The sequence below is a fragment of the Mastigoproctus giganteus genome, chromosome 5 (assembly GCF_048544385.1).
Source record: "Mastigoproctus giganteus isolate SK-2022 chromosome 5, ASM4854438v1, whole genome shotgun sequence".
Lineage (NCBI taxonomy): Eukaryota > Metazoa > Arthropoda > Arachnida > Uropygi > Thelyphonidae > Mastigoproctus > Mastigoproctus giganteus.
Window position 1 is genome coordinate 201473989 of NC_143579.1, and position 16661 is coordinate 201490649.

Here is a 16661-nt window from a genome sequence, read left to right on the forward strand (position 1 = left end):
CATTTCATGATGTTACAACAGATGCTCGAAGGTTCCACCATGAGACGCGATGCAGGCGTGACCCCGATGGAGCATGGCTTGGCGGACACGGTCGAACGCACTTGGAGTTTTTGACAGTAGCAGCAGCACAGACGAGATCCATCTCCACAGGTGATTCATATACGATAGATCTGAGGCTCCCCACAGAAATAAATCAAGTGAGCGTGGGGGCCAGGCAACGGGTCCACCAAGGCCAATCCATCGACACCCAAAATGCCTGTTCAAATGGTCAGGCACCCCGTCATGTTGAAACCAAATTTTGCGTCTCATATTTGCTGGAACATCATCAAGTAACCCTGGCAGAACTTGTTCAAGAAAGATCCGATATTTAGCGGAGTTCATGCGAGATGGTAACAGGTATGGGCCAACTAAGCAGTCACCGACCATACCTGCCCACACATTTATCGTGAAGCGATGCTGTGCTGAATAGGGGCGCACACCGTGTGGGTTGTCGTGAGCCCACACATGAGCATTGTGCTGATTGAATAAACCTTCCCGAGTGAAATAAGCCTCATCCGTGAACAAAACAGGCTGGAAAATTCAAGTCTTGAACACTTTCTTGGAGAAACCACTGCACAAAAGTCACACGTGCGGGATGATCTTGGGAGGCAGTAACTGAACCCTCTTTGGAGATGAAAGGTGTGTAAGGAATCGTTGTGCCAGACACGCTGTACACTGCAACAAGACACTCCTAAGGCAGAGGCAACGGCACGTGTGCTGGTAGTAGGATTATTCTGGATGGCATTCAACATACTTTCTTCCATGGAGGGAGTTCGTGCCGAACATGGTCTGCCTGCACTACTCCTGTTACCTCTAAATGACCCATAATCGCACAAATTTTGATGTAACGCGCAAACAAATGGTGGTCCTATTCATGTCTCTCTGGGAAGCATTCTCCATAAATTTGTTGAGCGGCTCATCCATTGCCCTCTGCTAATCCATACACTAGGTGCATGTCTGCCAGCTCACAGTTCGTATATCGATGCATGCTCTTCGTGCGGCAACTACTGCTTGAATGAGTAAACCAGAGAAATTTCCCCCCTCGCGAACTGATGAACAGCGCCGTGCACTGACTTATGGTGACATTTCCTGTTATGGATTCCTATGCAATCCACATTCCTTTAGATGTTACCTACCTCCCCTAAACGTTTGTACTTATATTTTTCAGACACCTTATATATGAGGTGGGGCAATAAAGTTCTTGGACTGGTGCTGTTGCATTTACATTCAATAAGTGAAAATAAACAGAGGTGTTATGTTGTAGTTCAAACTTCTTCCAAAAGATGATGGTACAGAGATTGTCCAGTAGCCAGGCTGCAAGTAATGGGTTTTATTAGTAGCATTAACATTCCGTGTCACAAATATACAATGGAGCAAGGTATAAATATCAAACTTTGCTTTAAACTGAGAAAATCTGCAACAAAAACATATGAGATATTAAAAACTGTTTATGGTGATGAAACATTAAGTCATACCAGTGTGTTTGAATGGTATAAGTGGTTCAAAGATTGATGTGAGGATGTTTGGAGTGACCCAAGAAGTGGGTCTGTCAACCTCTTGAAATGAGGGCAGAGTTGATTATTAAGGAAAAGGAAGGTCTCTTCAAAATTTGTGCTACACACACACAGCCACACGGATGAGAAGCAATGAAGATTGTCATCATGAAGACTTCATCCAAACTTCTCAAGACAATCCTAATTTCCTTGACAGTATTGTCACTGGAGAGGGGTGTTGGGTGTTTCGGTATGACTCAGAGACAAAGCTTCAGGGGTGCAATCGACTTCAAAATCATCACCAAAGCCCAAAAAGTTTTGTTTACAGAAGTCCATGTTTTGTTTACAGAAGACTATGCTGAACATGTTTTTGACAAACGGGGTGTGATTCACAAGGAATCTGTAGCTGATGGGGAGAGAGTGGATTTTATTTAGAGGTGCTTCAAAGACTAGTGAACCATTTTCCCAGTGGGGGCTGCAATTTTGAAAGAAAGGCAGCTAGTTCTTGTTGCACAATATCTGCACTTGTGAAGACACTTCTGATGAACATGACACTGTGCAAATAAACTATTCATTCTACTCTCTTCTTATCTAGCCCCAGCAGACTTCTTCCTCTTTCCCAAGGTGGAAACTGCCCTCAAAGGAAGAGATCAGGATGTCGAGGACATACAGAAAAACATAACTGCCAAACATCTCTTTGGATGCCTTCACTGACTCTTTTCAGAAACTTTTAGAAGGGTATTAATAAGTGCATTCAATAAGGTGGTGATTACTTTAAATATAAATAAAACCATTTTTGAGCTCTTTCAATTTATTTTTATTGCACCAGTACAGAACTTTATTGCCACACCTCATATATATATCTCGATGATATAAATCAATCTATATACAATAAATAAAATTGTCAAGAGACAAATAATGAATACTAATCATGACATGGCAATAAAAATAATAACCATAATATAATAAAATTTTTTTTCAATTTAAATATTTTTATTTACCATTAAACAATATTAAAGATAATTCACTTGCAGTCCTAGTACAGTCAGTCATCGTATAACACGTGTTTACACTACACAAATTCGATCATACACGATTTATAAACAGGGGAATGATATCGTATGTAACACGAACCAAATTAGCTTATGCACGATTCGCCTTTGTGTTTACGAGAAATGGCAGTTGGACGCGGAATAACCCCAACTGAATGCAACACGATAGAAATGAAGAGAAGATTCTGAAAATGTTATTTGGTTTTTTTTTTTTTTTTTTTTTTAGGAGCATTAGCAACTAAGGCTATATTGCTCTGGGATATGCAGTGGTCATTCCCTGACCTTTCCGCATCCTCTGTATTTGATGGTGATGGGCTCGTACCCCGGTCTAATCAAGAAGCGTGTGCTACACACTGCTGCTCCTTCCCACCTGGCTACGGAGGTGCCTTCTGAAAATGTATTTATGTTTTTTATATCAGTGAAGGGGAAACACATTTCATCATAATAACGTAAAATTCCAGCTATCGGTATTATCGCAAATGCAATTAGATCGAGTTTACTACCAGTTCATAACAGATTCCACTAGCAGGAACGCAACTGGAAATTGTTTTTATTGTTTTATGGTAGTAACCCCCAGAAATGTGCTTTAGTAAAATGTGAGCTAGTGAGGTGTTCATAGTGTCTCTGCCTTTAGGTGTTGTTTATTCAGTTGCTACACGTGCACAGCTTTGTTTATGTGTATCAAGTGTGCCTCCTCATTTTGTAATTGTGCTTTATTCCCTAAAAATGAGTAAAATACTTAAAAAGATGTGAAAAGGAAGTATCCTGGTGAAGACACCCCAGATTCAGAGAGAAAAAGAAAAGCAACATCAGTAAACAGAGGCGGACTGGATCAAAAATTCTTATCCAGGAAAATTTGTAGTGGCCTCATATTAGCATTTATGGCCAAAATCACACCGGCCTCCGACTCACCGTGGTTTCCCCTGTTAAGGCTTATGGCCAGTCCGCCTCTGTCAATAGAGAAAAAAATATGAAATTGTGAAACACTGAGCGAAATGAAAGACCATGTGATATTGCACGTGCTACAGGCCTAAATGAGGCAACGCCAAGAATTAAAAAGAATGCAGAGAAAATAAAAACTTTCATAGCAGGAACAACTCAAAGTGTAATTAAAATCCATTAGATTAAGACACGAAGAATTGGAAGAGATAGAATGGCTGTCATCTGTTTGGATCGAAAATCAAACAAAAAAGTTTTCTTACAGTAGAAGCAAAAGCATTAGCAATATTTTATTACATAATAGTCGTAATAAAATACTTACATATTTTATTACGATTATTTATTGTGCTTGGTAATGTTTTGGTTACAAATGTGTGTTCAATCTTGGGTGGGCGGCACCTAACCCTATTTTCCCCCCATAGGGCCTGTTGTTTATATTGCACGAGGGTTTCTAGGAACACAACTATCGTGCTATACGAGCACTGACTGTATACACTATATTGGAAAAAAGTAACTATATCCTTGTTTCAAAGTACCTTCTATCGATACAATATTTAATAACATGTTGGTCCACCTTTTTAATTACACACTAACCTTGTTGATAGATCCTGAACCAATTTTTGTCTATTCCTCCTTTTAACATGGAGTCAATTCATCTACTGACTGTGGTTGTGTTGGCCTGGCATGAAGCCACTGCTTCATTTTATCCCAAAGATGTTCAATAGGGTTAAGATCAGAGCTTGGCAGGTCAATGAAGCTTTTGCAGTACAACATGGTGCACTGTCATACTGGGGAAAAAAAATACTTGGCTTTAAAAATTTACCAATTACAAGTGAGCGTAGTTTTGTACTGCCATCTGAATTGCAGCATAACAGAACAGTGAGTCTTTTTTTACTTAATTTTCCACCATGACAAGACTTTCCTCGAACAGCAAATGTTTTGTTTGGCAGCAAATTATAAAATAAACCTCTCTCGTCAAGATTAAAAATATCCTTTGCCTCATATTTTTGAACCATATGGAACACAACTAGTCTGTAGCCTTTTCTTTGTCGACTAATCTGGACTCACCGCAAGCATTTTGCAAAACCAAGTTATTCCTGTCTTTAAATCTTTGGAGCCAGCCACTGCTGCATTTGAAGTTGCTAATCCCATGTTGCTGAGCTAGATAATTTGCCTTTTCTTGCAAAATTGGACCCGATATTGGCAAATTAGATGCATGCAATTTTTGATACCACTCAAAGTTTTGTTTAAAGCTACTCGTGTTTTGCACCACAAATTCGTTTCCTGTTTTTCATCTCTGCTCCAGTGTCACGCACTTCAAGTCTTTTTCGGTTTTTCAGTATTGTAGATAAAGTATTCTTTATTTGTAGATAAAGATGTTGTATTCCTTTGCAATGTCCGTTTTGCTTCTTATCATCCTATCAGCCTCTTGTATAATTTTTAGTTTAATTTCCAGGCTTAATTTTGTCCGTCTACGTTTTGTCGCCATAACACTATTAGATGATATGATTTAATATAAACAAAAGACAAGTTCTGCAAAAGACATCAGCTCAGATAAAATGGCACAAAAAATAGATTGTTGTATATGATAGCAAAAGACTTTGAACTGGAGTAACAATTGCAATTGACCTTATTCCCATGGAGAGCAAGGAAGTACAAGTAAACAACTTAGAAAAACTTTTTATTTTGTTAATTTAACAACTCATCCTTCAGAAAGATGTTTCTCAGAGTGCACTTGATGTTATAACTACCATAAACTGCTTTTGTTTACACAAAGCTAATTTCTAAGAAGTCAGTGCCATCCTTCGGGAAGTTGTTGTTGTTATTTGGTTTTTAGGAGCATTAGCAACTAAGGCCATATTGCTCCGGGATATGCGGTGGTCATTTCCTGACCTTTCCGCATCCTCCGTATTTGGTGGTGACGGGCTCGAACCCCGGTCTAATCAAGAAACATGTGCTACGCACTGCTGCTCCTTCCCACCTGGCTACGGAGGCGCCTTCTTCGGGAAGTAGGGAGCTAGGTGGCCGGGGGCAATAATCGGATCACTCTTCCAAGATTTGTATTAAACATACAAAATGACAATATTTATTTCTCACAGGGTGAAAAAGAACTTTGTAATACATATTAACCGAATTTTGTAATAAACAAATATATTTACATAGAAAAGCCTATCCTTTTGCAGGGGAATGGTGTGTGCTTCATATAAACGAGATTTTACTGTAATAACACAGCAGTTTGCAATGAACATCCCAAAATCATATACAGTAAATACCAGTTATAGTGATCACGTTTGCAAACTGAATTTTGATTCTAATAAGCAAAAATCGCCATTATTTAGAGGCTATAAAAATAAAGATATAAAGCACAAATTTACACTTTATTACCAATTAAATATGTGAAAATATTAAGAATATTATCTACAGGTTAAGCAAAATAAAAATAAATTTATACTTATGTACACAGCTTAATTAATATACTGTACATATTAATTAAACACTTTGTAATATGATTATAATTTAAAATAGTCACTTATTTTAGATTGCTTTAAATTATCACTACAAAGTCTACTTATAGATTTTTCAATATTGTGTAACAGTCTATATATTCATGATCACTTGCACCAGTTTCTTCCAGCACTCTCCTCAGGACTACTACAGCTACACAAGTTTGCTGTTTTGTAATTGGAATTCGTTTGGGTTCATCTTTAATTTTACTCCTCGGTGAAATTATCAGTAGCAGACTGGGCAATTTCTTCAGCTGTTAAAGCTGTAGTAACTTGTAGTTCATCTATTTTCACCCAATCATTAAACTCCTATTCACCCATGTCTTCAGGCTTTTCAACGTGATCAGTATCGTGACTTAGTTGACCATCATGAATAATCATAATCCACATTTTTTAAAACAGTTGCTAATGCAGGTTTCAGAAACTTCATTCCAGACAGTCATTGTCATATGAAGTGCATCTAGAACCAGTTATCTGATTTGTGATGTAGGATGATGTTCCCAAACTGTCATCTATATGACGGTTTGGGAACATCATCCGACTGAACGATTCTTCGCCTCATATCCGACCTATAAAAGGTATTCAAGGTTTTTATTATTCCCTGGTCAAGAGGTTGAATCTATGATGTGGTATTTTGAAGGTAGAAAAAATAATTCAATGTTTTTGAAAGTTAACTTTGGATGAGCTAGGCAGCTGTCCAAAACCAATGCAATTTGCTTGTTTTTCTTATCCAATTTCAAATCCCATTTACAAAGGTTTTCAAATAAAGAAGCTGTCATCCAAGTGTTGGTATTATTGGCATATTCAACAAGCAGCTGTTTTATTCCTTTAAAATATCTAGGTGATTTACTCTCGCCTATAACTAATGGCTTTGTCTTGACTGATCCCGTCATGTTGCATGTTAAACGAACTCTAACCTGTCCCTGACCTTCTTTCCTGCAGATGCAGAGGAATTTTTAAAAATCATTCAGTGGTCTGGGGTAGTCCTGTAGTACAACCCTATTTCATCTGTATTAAAAATATCTTCAGGATTATAAGTGCTTAACACAGTTTGCCAAGAGGTTTACAACCAGGTGTCAGATGCAGAACCATCGGAATCCTGTTTTTCTCTGTGAAGTTTTTTTGTAAACAACATCATGCCTCTCCTTCCATCTTGTCAGCCATCCATCCGTCGCCTTAAACTCTTCGTGTAGTTTTTCAGCAAGCAAAATCATCAGCTTTTTGAAGAAGAATGCTACAACTGATTGGTGCATTAAATGAGCTGGCCTGTTTGAACCAAATGAACTGTGTTTCATCTACTGTTTGGCATTTCCCTTCATGCTTCCTTTTTCTGGTTTTACTAATCACATTAGTGTTTATGTGTGATGTGATTTTAAAAATTTTGATAAAGATGATTGAGGCACTCCTAATTTTACTGCAGCTTCCCTTTGAGACATATTGCCTAATTTCAATTTATCGTGCATTCTACAATATGTAACTTATCTTTTACATTCAAATTCACTCCTTCCATTGACTTACATTGTTTTTTTTTTTTGGTAGTAAAATTTAGGCATCAATCAATAACAAAGCACACACACAAATTGGAACTAACACAACACACGCAAGTGAGACTGAAGTTTAGATATAGAAATAAAGAGCAGTTTCAGCGAAGGGGAAAACACATTTCACCATAATAACGTGAAAATAGAATTCCAGCGATCAGTATTATCGCAAATGCAATAAGATTGAGTTTACTACCAGTTTATTGCACTAACAGAAGTGCATTAACAGAAAAGGCCCACTAGAAACTACAAATTGTTTTATAGTTGTGACCTTCAGAAATATATCACAGAGGCATTTAAAATTTATTCTTATAACCGAAAATGCGATTCTAATAAATGATGAAAGCGTAGTGTATTTTATTGATTTGAATCGGTTCTTCAAAATTTGATTCTATTGGGTGGCTGATTCTAATAACCAGTGATCACTATAACCGGCACTTACTGTAATAAATATGTTTAATAATTTTTTAAAATTCTCTGCTGTTATGCTATCAGACATCTCAAAATTATTAATAAAATAAAACCGAAATCTTTTTATGCACTGTTGAATGGATAGTGATAATTAATCTTTCTGCCAATATAAATTATGCACAACTTTTAAATCTCTAATTCATTTCCATAGTTTGAAAATCAAATTTATGAGCTGACAGTGTACACTATGATTACACATCCTGTCCATTGAATCTTTTTTAAAATATGACACTTTTAGAAGTAATGAAAAAATAGTTTTAATTTTTGCTTAAAAGTAAAAAAAGGGAGAGCATTATCAATTTCCCATTCAACCTATGAAGAGGCTAACTAAAATACATTTAGTTAGCCTCTTCATAAATATTAATGAAGCAAAAAAAATATTAATAAAGCATATTAATATATGGTAGTTCAGTTTTCAGTATAACAAACATATAGCTTAGAGAGAGAGCTTTGTCATTTTGTGTGCAATTCCCCCATCTCTACCAGAATGAAACTCAACAAATTAAGTTGGGTGAGGACTTTCTCTAGTCTTTTGTGCTTTTTCAATGAGCAGGATTTAAACTGCTCAGTTAATGCAGTAGTCAAACTGTCACAGCAGAACACACTTTGCCTTAAACATTAGTTGCCTTGGTATTAAGAATTATGAAAAAAGGAAATACTAAGCTGTGTTATAAACATAGTAAATTCCTGTTGTATTTTGTAGGCTAAACTTCACAAGGTGCAATTGCAATTCTGCTCTTAGGTACTAAGTCAGCCTAAAAAAAAAAAAAAAAAAAAAAAAATGAAATAAAATAAGGGGAGGGAAAAAAATAAAAGAAACCCCCCCAGACCATTCTCATATAGATTTGGTCTTCTGGACTTACTGGCAGCCTCTCCCATTAGATAGAAGGGTCTATAGTGACAATTCCTTGGAAAAATAATACTGAAGAAGGTGAGCTGCCATACAGGAATCATGTTTACCCAAGAATTATATGCAACACTGATCCATGAAAGAATACTTTCGTTCTAGTTTTTTTTTTTTTAATGAATTATTTACTAGGTTTAAATTGTTGTACTGACTTTTCACTACAGTACAGTAATAAAACAGTGGTAATATTATTTAATAAAAGAAATAGGCTAATAATAAATTGCCAACTATTCTATTTTACATATTTCATCAAGAATGTCAATATATATATAAAGCACTTACTGAAAGAATGTCGACATATAAAATGGTGAAATGGAGGGTCATTGAAAGAGTTATGGCTGCCACTAGCCAACAGTTGGTCCAAGGGGGCATTACCAAAAGTGATTGGTTCTCAGACAGGCTGCAATGAGTAGATAATGCAGTTTAATTTTGAATTTATCTAATAATATAAAAATATTTTGATATGATTTGATAATTATAAACATTGACTATATATTAAAAATTTTGGATAGATTTTATTCAATACATTAGTATATCCCAAAATATTGGCAAACAACAAATTCCACTGCACTAAAGATGACCAATGGAATTTGCTCATCTTTAATGCAGTGGATTTTGTTGGGGGAAACTTCATGACTACAATATTTTGTGTATATGATCTCACAAATAAGCATTAGCACATGATGCAAGAAAGCAAGCTTATATAGCATCAGCAAAACCAAAAAAAAAAAAAAAAAAAAAAAAAGAACGAACACTAAAATGTTTGTCAAGTTCTGCCTTGAATCTGTTTAAGCTATCAACTTCAACAACGACAGATGGAAGTTTCTTCCAGCAATCAACCACCCGCTGGCTAAAGTCAAAACTTCTGCACATCTATCTTAGAACAGTCTTTCCTCAAATTTGAATTGATGCTTTTCCCAGGCGATTATTCTGAGCAAGAAGAAGAATCCCATCAGCATTGGGCATGCTCAAACCATTCAAGGTTTTATACACCTCAATCAGATCACCTCGCAGGTGCCTAGTCTCCAGATACTATAATTTGCAAAACTTAAGCCTTTCTTCATAAGAGCAACCATTGTTCCATTCACCAATTTTGTTGCCCTTCTCTGTACTTGTTCCAACAGCTCTACATCCTTCTTAAAATGAGGCCTCCAGACCTGTATACAGTGCTCAAGATGTGGCCTAACCATTGCCTTATACAAGGGAATAATCACCTCCTTATCCCTGCTAGAAAAATTCCTGTACATCATTGACAAGACACCATGAGCTACTCTTGCAGACAATCTGCACTGCTCAGAAAAGTAATATCTGCCTGCATAATTACCCCCAGGTCCTTTTCACTCTCTACCACTGTCAGTGTAGTACCACACAGTTGATACGTTACTCTGGGGTTACTGCTTCCCATATGCAGTACTTGACATTTGTCAATGTTAAACTTCAGTTGCCACCTCTCAGCCCATCTTCTCTGATGGGCTGAGAAGCCTAATATACCATCATCAATATCATTAATAAATACGGAAAACAACAATGGACCCAACACTTAACACTGGGGGACTCCACTAATAACATTAGTCCACGAAGAGCAGTGTCCATTGATTACCACTCTGTCTTCTCCAAGTCAATCATCCCTTTATCCATAGCAGAAATTTGCCTCCAATGGCACACTGCTCCAATTTGTACAGCAGTCTTCCCTGTGCAACAGTATCAAAAGCCTTTCTAAGATCCACATATATGATATCAAAATTATTCTTTGCATCCAGTTCCTTTGTGACTACATCATAGTATCCAATCAAATTGTTCCCCTAAACAAACCCATGCTGTGTCTGAACTATTGCTGCTGTCTTGTCTAGGTGATTCTGTATCATCTCTTTAACCAGTGACCCCATTATTTTCCGCGGAACAGAAGTTAAACTAACAGGTCTGTAATACCTGTGTCTCCCTTTGATCCTCCTTTGTGGATGGGGGTCACATTTGCGCATATCCAGTCCATGGATACCTCCCCTGATCCAAGGAAGCTCTTATAATTATGGCTAAGGGTTTGCTTACTTCCTTTGCTGCCTCCTTTAATAAGTGGATAGATTCCATCCACCCCAGGTGCCTTTATGTTTATTTTCAACAATTTCTCCTCCACTTTACTCTCAGCTATTACAAGATTATCTAGCTTACTGCCGGAGTTTAATACACCTCTGGCATTCCCCTCCCCAAATATCTTTCATGTGTGAATGTAGATGCAAAATATTCATTTAGTTTGTTAGCTACCTGAGCAGGATCAACAGTTGAACCATCAATATCAAGTGGACCAATCTGATTCATCCCCTTCCTTCTAGAGTTTACATATGTAAAGAACTCTTTGCTGTTTTTCTTTGCATCCTTTGCCAAAGATTATTCACAATCTGCCTTTGTCTGCCTAACCTTTTTTGTGACTTGGTTACAGACCTGCTTATATCTATTATAGGCTTCTATGTCACCTGTTAATTTATATGTATCCCATGCATTTTTCTTCTCTGCCATATATCTAATTAGTTCATCTGACATCCATTTAGGCCAAAATCTTGAACAATATTTCTTAATTGGTATAAAAAGCCTAGTAGCTTCCACGATTAATTCTTTGAATGCTTCCCATTTTGAATTTGCTGTTGGTAACATCATCAGTTGGCCCTACTATATAGAATTTAAATACAGTCTCAGACTACCGTAGTCACCTCTTTTAGTAAATCCCACTTCAGCACGCTGTGATCACTGCCACCTTGTGGTACCTTTATCTGCAGATTCTTAATGCATGAAGAATCACTACTGATAATCAGATCAAGAGTATTACTCCCTCTAGTTGCCTCCCAAACATGCTGCTGTAGAAAACAATCATCCAATAAATCCACAAAAGCCTTGCTAGTGTTGTGACCAACCCACAAATTCCAGTCAATCTCTTGGAAATTAAAATCCCCCATTATAAGACACTGATTTACTGGCCCGCTATTTCTCTGCACAACTGCTCATTATACTCATCAGATTCATTAGGCCTATAACACACACCTACTCTCATTTTTCCTTTCCCGGTGCTTATGTCACACCAAACAGACTGAACATTGCATTGTCCACCAACATCAATTGGATGCACTTCCTTAGATTGTGTGTTTCTTAACTAACAGCATAACCCCTCCTCCCTTTCTGTACACACTGTACTCCCCAAATGACTCATATAATGGATGTCTCCTCTACCAAGCCACCCCTGTTCATCTTACTCATCAACCTTATGGCTGCCATACATTTCAGACAGATCCCTCTCCCACATCCTTCTCAGGTGTTTAGCCTTCAATCTCTGTAAGCCACACCTCTGAAGTCTTTCTTACGAAAGCAAATCCTTTTGCATTCCTTACCAGTCGAGTTTCTTCTAACTAGATTCATTTGAGAATCATCTTTTTTGGCATGGCAGATATATTAGTCCAAGTGTATTCTCAAAAACTTATACGAGGTTTATTATGTATTTATCATGCAAAGTACTGAATGATAATATATACCAAGAAAACTACAGCAATAGAGTAAGTGTCAATTTCAGTAAGGTAACAGTGGTATTTAAGGAGCAATATGACATCCATTTGTGCAGTGTAATATGGGTTTTTACACAAAGACTTTATTTTACACAAAAACTTTACACAAAGACTTTACAAAGAATTTATTTTGAAACATCACTCCACATATAAATCATTTTTGAAATCCCAAGCCACATTTTGTAACACTGAGAACTGCATCTGCAACACTGACGCATCCTAAAGTTGCATCAAACAAAGTAAAGAATGAATGTACATCTACACTGGCAGGATAGACACCTTCAGACAGTTTTAAATTCTTTTCTTTTTAATAAAATTTTGTTGCATTGAAAAATGATTTTAATTTTAATTGGAGAATCCTTTATAAAGAAATTCTTTTCTATACATGTACAGGTCCAGTGTATCATTGATAAGATACCAGCATGCCTTCCTGGTCATCTCTTTGTACAGAATTTCATATAAGTCTGCATCATCATCTCAGTCCTTACCAATGACTGGCTTTAACTTCTCCCATCTTAATCTATGAGATAGCATTGGGTTATTATTCTCTAGGCCTTTAGATTTAGCAGAAAAACATTTAAAAGTTGATGAAGGTTCCCCACCTTCATGCAATCTGTAAATTTTGACAACTTCTTTCATCTCTGATATCTAGTGGTTGCATTATTCAGTGTTCAATGAAACTCTGAGATAGTCTTTCAAATAAAATGAACTGCTCTTTATTCAGTGTACTTTTCTTTTTATGGCAGGTTCAAATGTGGTGAATAATATATGCTCACCCTGTATAAACTACAGTTACTTTCCTGTGTATAACATATGCAAAAAAGAATTTTTCAACTCAACTTTTTATAAAGAATTACAGAAGCGCATACATCTGATAACAGTGAAAAGATCATCTATCAGCATTTAGACAGAGCTAAAGTGGCTGCAAGATGGGTCTCACAAAATGACATTAAAAGACTATCATCATTATAGGCCAAACAAACTTCACAGCCAGATTAGGTCCTCATTCAGTGTATTATTTGTTTCAAAAATCTTAAATATAACTTTAATAGCAACAGTTTTGGAAATGATGACAACAATGCAATAATTGCAGATACTGATTTTTATGAGGAGCTAGTTTTTGAATTTAACAGCATTAAAAGCATACAGAAAAATTTTTTAAAAAGGCAACAAAGCACAATATTATATTTAGAAATAAAATGACTGAAACAACAGATATAATATAAAAAAAAAAAAGAAAAAACAAGCTTATGCATGAGAAAGAATAGGAAATTTACCAAATAAATTAATAAAACCAGATTTTTTGCAATAACCTGTAGTGTCAACATGTATAATCAAATATGCAAGAATAGGTTTTTACCAAATATATGGTAAAAACCTTACTTTATGGCACTCACCTATATGAACCATATATAGATCTGGTAGAAATGGCATAAACTTGGATTTGAATAGAGAAATAAATTAGAAACTTACTAATTTATTTCTCACTATTTGAATACAATATTAAACTATTAGTACCAGACCTTCATGAAGGTGAATGTTGCAAAGTTCTTAGGTAAGTGCTGTAAAGTAACAAGGTTTTTACCAAATTATTAGATTTATAAATTAGTAAGCAGAAAGATACAAGATATATAAGTGCAATATGAATGATATCTTTTGAGATTAAGGGCATGATGGTAAGACCCACTATTTCTTACAATTAAGGGGACAATCATAAAACTGTTTGTGAATGGGTGGTCATTAGATAGTCCAATGGAACAAACTTACTGGTAATGCTCGAGAAGGTATCTGAATAAGCTAATGTACAATTTTTCTGCTTCTAGTTGACTAATTCTAACTGAAGAGAATCCAAGTAATGAGTGCAGGAATATATTGTGTGTGGTATATACAATTTTTTTTTTTTTTTTTTTTTACTTCATATAACATATCCCTCCCCCCATAATTTACATTAACATATCATGAAATTAAGCTAATAGAACAAACTTACCTGCAAAAAACTAAACTGTCCAATTCATTTTGCAAATATACATGGTTTCATCTTTAATCTCAATGATGTCCATTTTGATACATTCTACTAAGCACCACTTTCCTTTTCTGACAGAATCTCAATTACTGCTTTCACTGACCAACATTCATCTATCCTAATTATTTGTTCAAGGTGAGAGTTAATGAAGCACTCAAGGCTATCTAACCATGAGGAGAACCCCCCCCCCACATCTTCCAAGCTAGGAATGTGCCACCTGAATATAAAGATGCACTGGCCACTCCCCACCGTCTCATGGTAACTTGTTAGTAGGGGTCCAGTTATATGCTAAAGAATGAATTAGAACAAGTTAGCGACATGGGATTAAGCTGACTAAACAATAAATTACAGGTTGAAACCTTATCACTATTGCAGAACAAAGTCATTGGGACCCACTGCTGTTAACCTTGTCAGGGATCAAGGATAAGGTGCTAAATATGCTACTCACAAACCTCAAGGTAGATACCATCAACGTTAGAAGTGGCAAAGAAGTGGAACTTACAGATCAAAAGACTGTCTTTTGAGGATGAACAGAGGGGAACTGGAACTAAATAATAATCATAAATTAACTTATTCTTAAAGTTAAGACACAATGCAGGAAAGGTGAAGAGCAATAGCTTGTAGAACTAGGTTACAAAGTTGTTTTGGCCAAGAAGCATTATCTGGTATTTATGAGGGCAGAATTTAAGATGGAAAGCCAGGCAGTGAAATTTATCTAAGCATGTGGCCCAGCCCAGTTGAATGCAGAAAAGGAGATGAAATAGAAAGTCTTTTGATATCTAACCTAATCTCTCCATTTCACCCTTTCAAGCCTCTTCATATGCTCACATCTCAAAAGCTTCAATTCTTCCAACATCTCCCCCTCTCCTTGTTCATGATGTTGTTTGAGGCTTTATGGTGAAAAGGTGTTTGTTTTTGCTATATTACACCTGTTAAAATCCTTGCTATTGCTAGTTATGTTGGTATTCATGTTGGGTTGTATTTGACACACTTGATAAGATTTAACTTAAGGTAAAAATCTCATTAATATTTTATCAGTCTCTTAGAATAAGTTGAAGGGTTGGTGGCTCACGTAATTGTGCATATTACTCGAAAGCTAACTAAAATGGGTCACTTGGTAACATGGATATCCTATGATTAGATGCATTGAGAGTTGAGAACAATGCTGAGGACACTGTGGAGGATCAGCTTTCATTAGGAAGCAAGCCTGGCAAGGATACTCTATTCATGTTTCATTGAAAACCTGATTTCTGGAATTTCATTTGTTATTTAATTTAGTATAATTATTTGCTTGTTTGAGATTGCCAGGTTTGTGTTCATAAGTTTGAGGCTTTCATAACAACTGAGATCAAATAATTATATGGAACTTTATGCCACAAATTTCATCAATTCATCTGACATCCATTTTGGTTTAATCCCTGAACAGTATCTCTCAGTTGAAATAAAAAGGCTAGTAGCTTTTATGGTTACATTCCCTGAATGCATTCCATTTAGAATTTTCTGTTCTTAACATCAGTTGGTCCCACTACACAGAATTTAAAAACCTTTCTGACACCACTGTAGTAACCTTTATAAAAGCAAAATCTCTTCCCTCTGCCATTGGTAGTACCCATATCTTTAGCAGCCCTTGTGCCATTAAACACCAACATAAATACACTGTGATCACTGCCACCTACTGGTTCTTTTATCTGCATATTCCTAATGCACGAAGAGTTACTGCTGATATCAGATCAACAGTATTGCTTTCTCTCATTGCCTAAAATGCTGTCAGAGAAAATAGTCATCCAATAAATCCACAAGTTCCAATCAATATCTGTAATGTTAAAATCTCCATTATAAGGAATTCTAATTTATTCTAATCAAGCTCACTGCTTGATTGTACAGTTGTTCATTATACTCATTGCGGTCATTAGTTCTATAACACACTCCTCTCATTTTTGTTTATCCAGTGCTTAAGTCACACTAAATTGACTCAATGTTGCACTGGCCACCCATCTCAACTAGATGCACTGCCTTAGATTCTATGTGCTTCCTAACTAAGAACATAACCTCCACTCTGTTTTTTCTTTCTGTACTGCATTTCCCATCAAATTCTGCATTCCTTATGTCCAAGTGACACCAGGTCTCCAACATCTTTACAATGTATA

General features: G+C 36.3%; 1 protein-coding gene across 1 annotated transcript in view; it reads right to left on the reverse strand.

Moving 5' to 3' along the window:
* LOC150086009 (calcium-transporting ATPase sarcoplasmic/endoplasmic reticulum type-like) overlaps positions 1 to 16661 on the reverse strand; it is a 516950-nt gene that overhangs the window by 38973 nt on the left and 461316 nt on the right. The window contains 1 exon segment of the mRNA XM_090374328.1: positions 9229 to 9346. Coding sequence (XP_090230454.1) covers positions 9229 to 9346 — 118 coding nt within the window.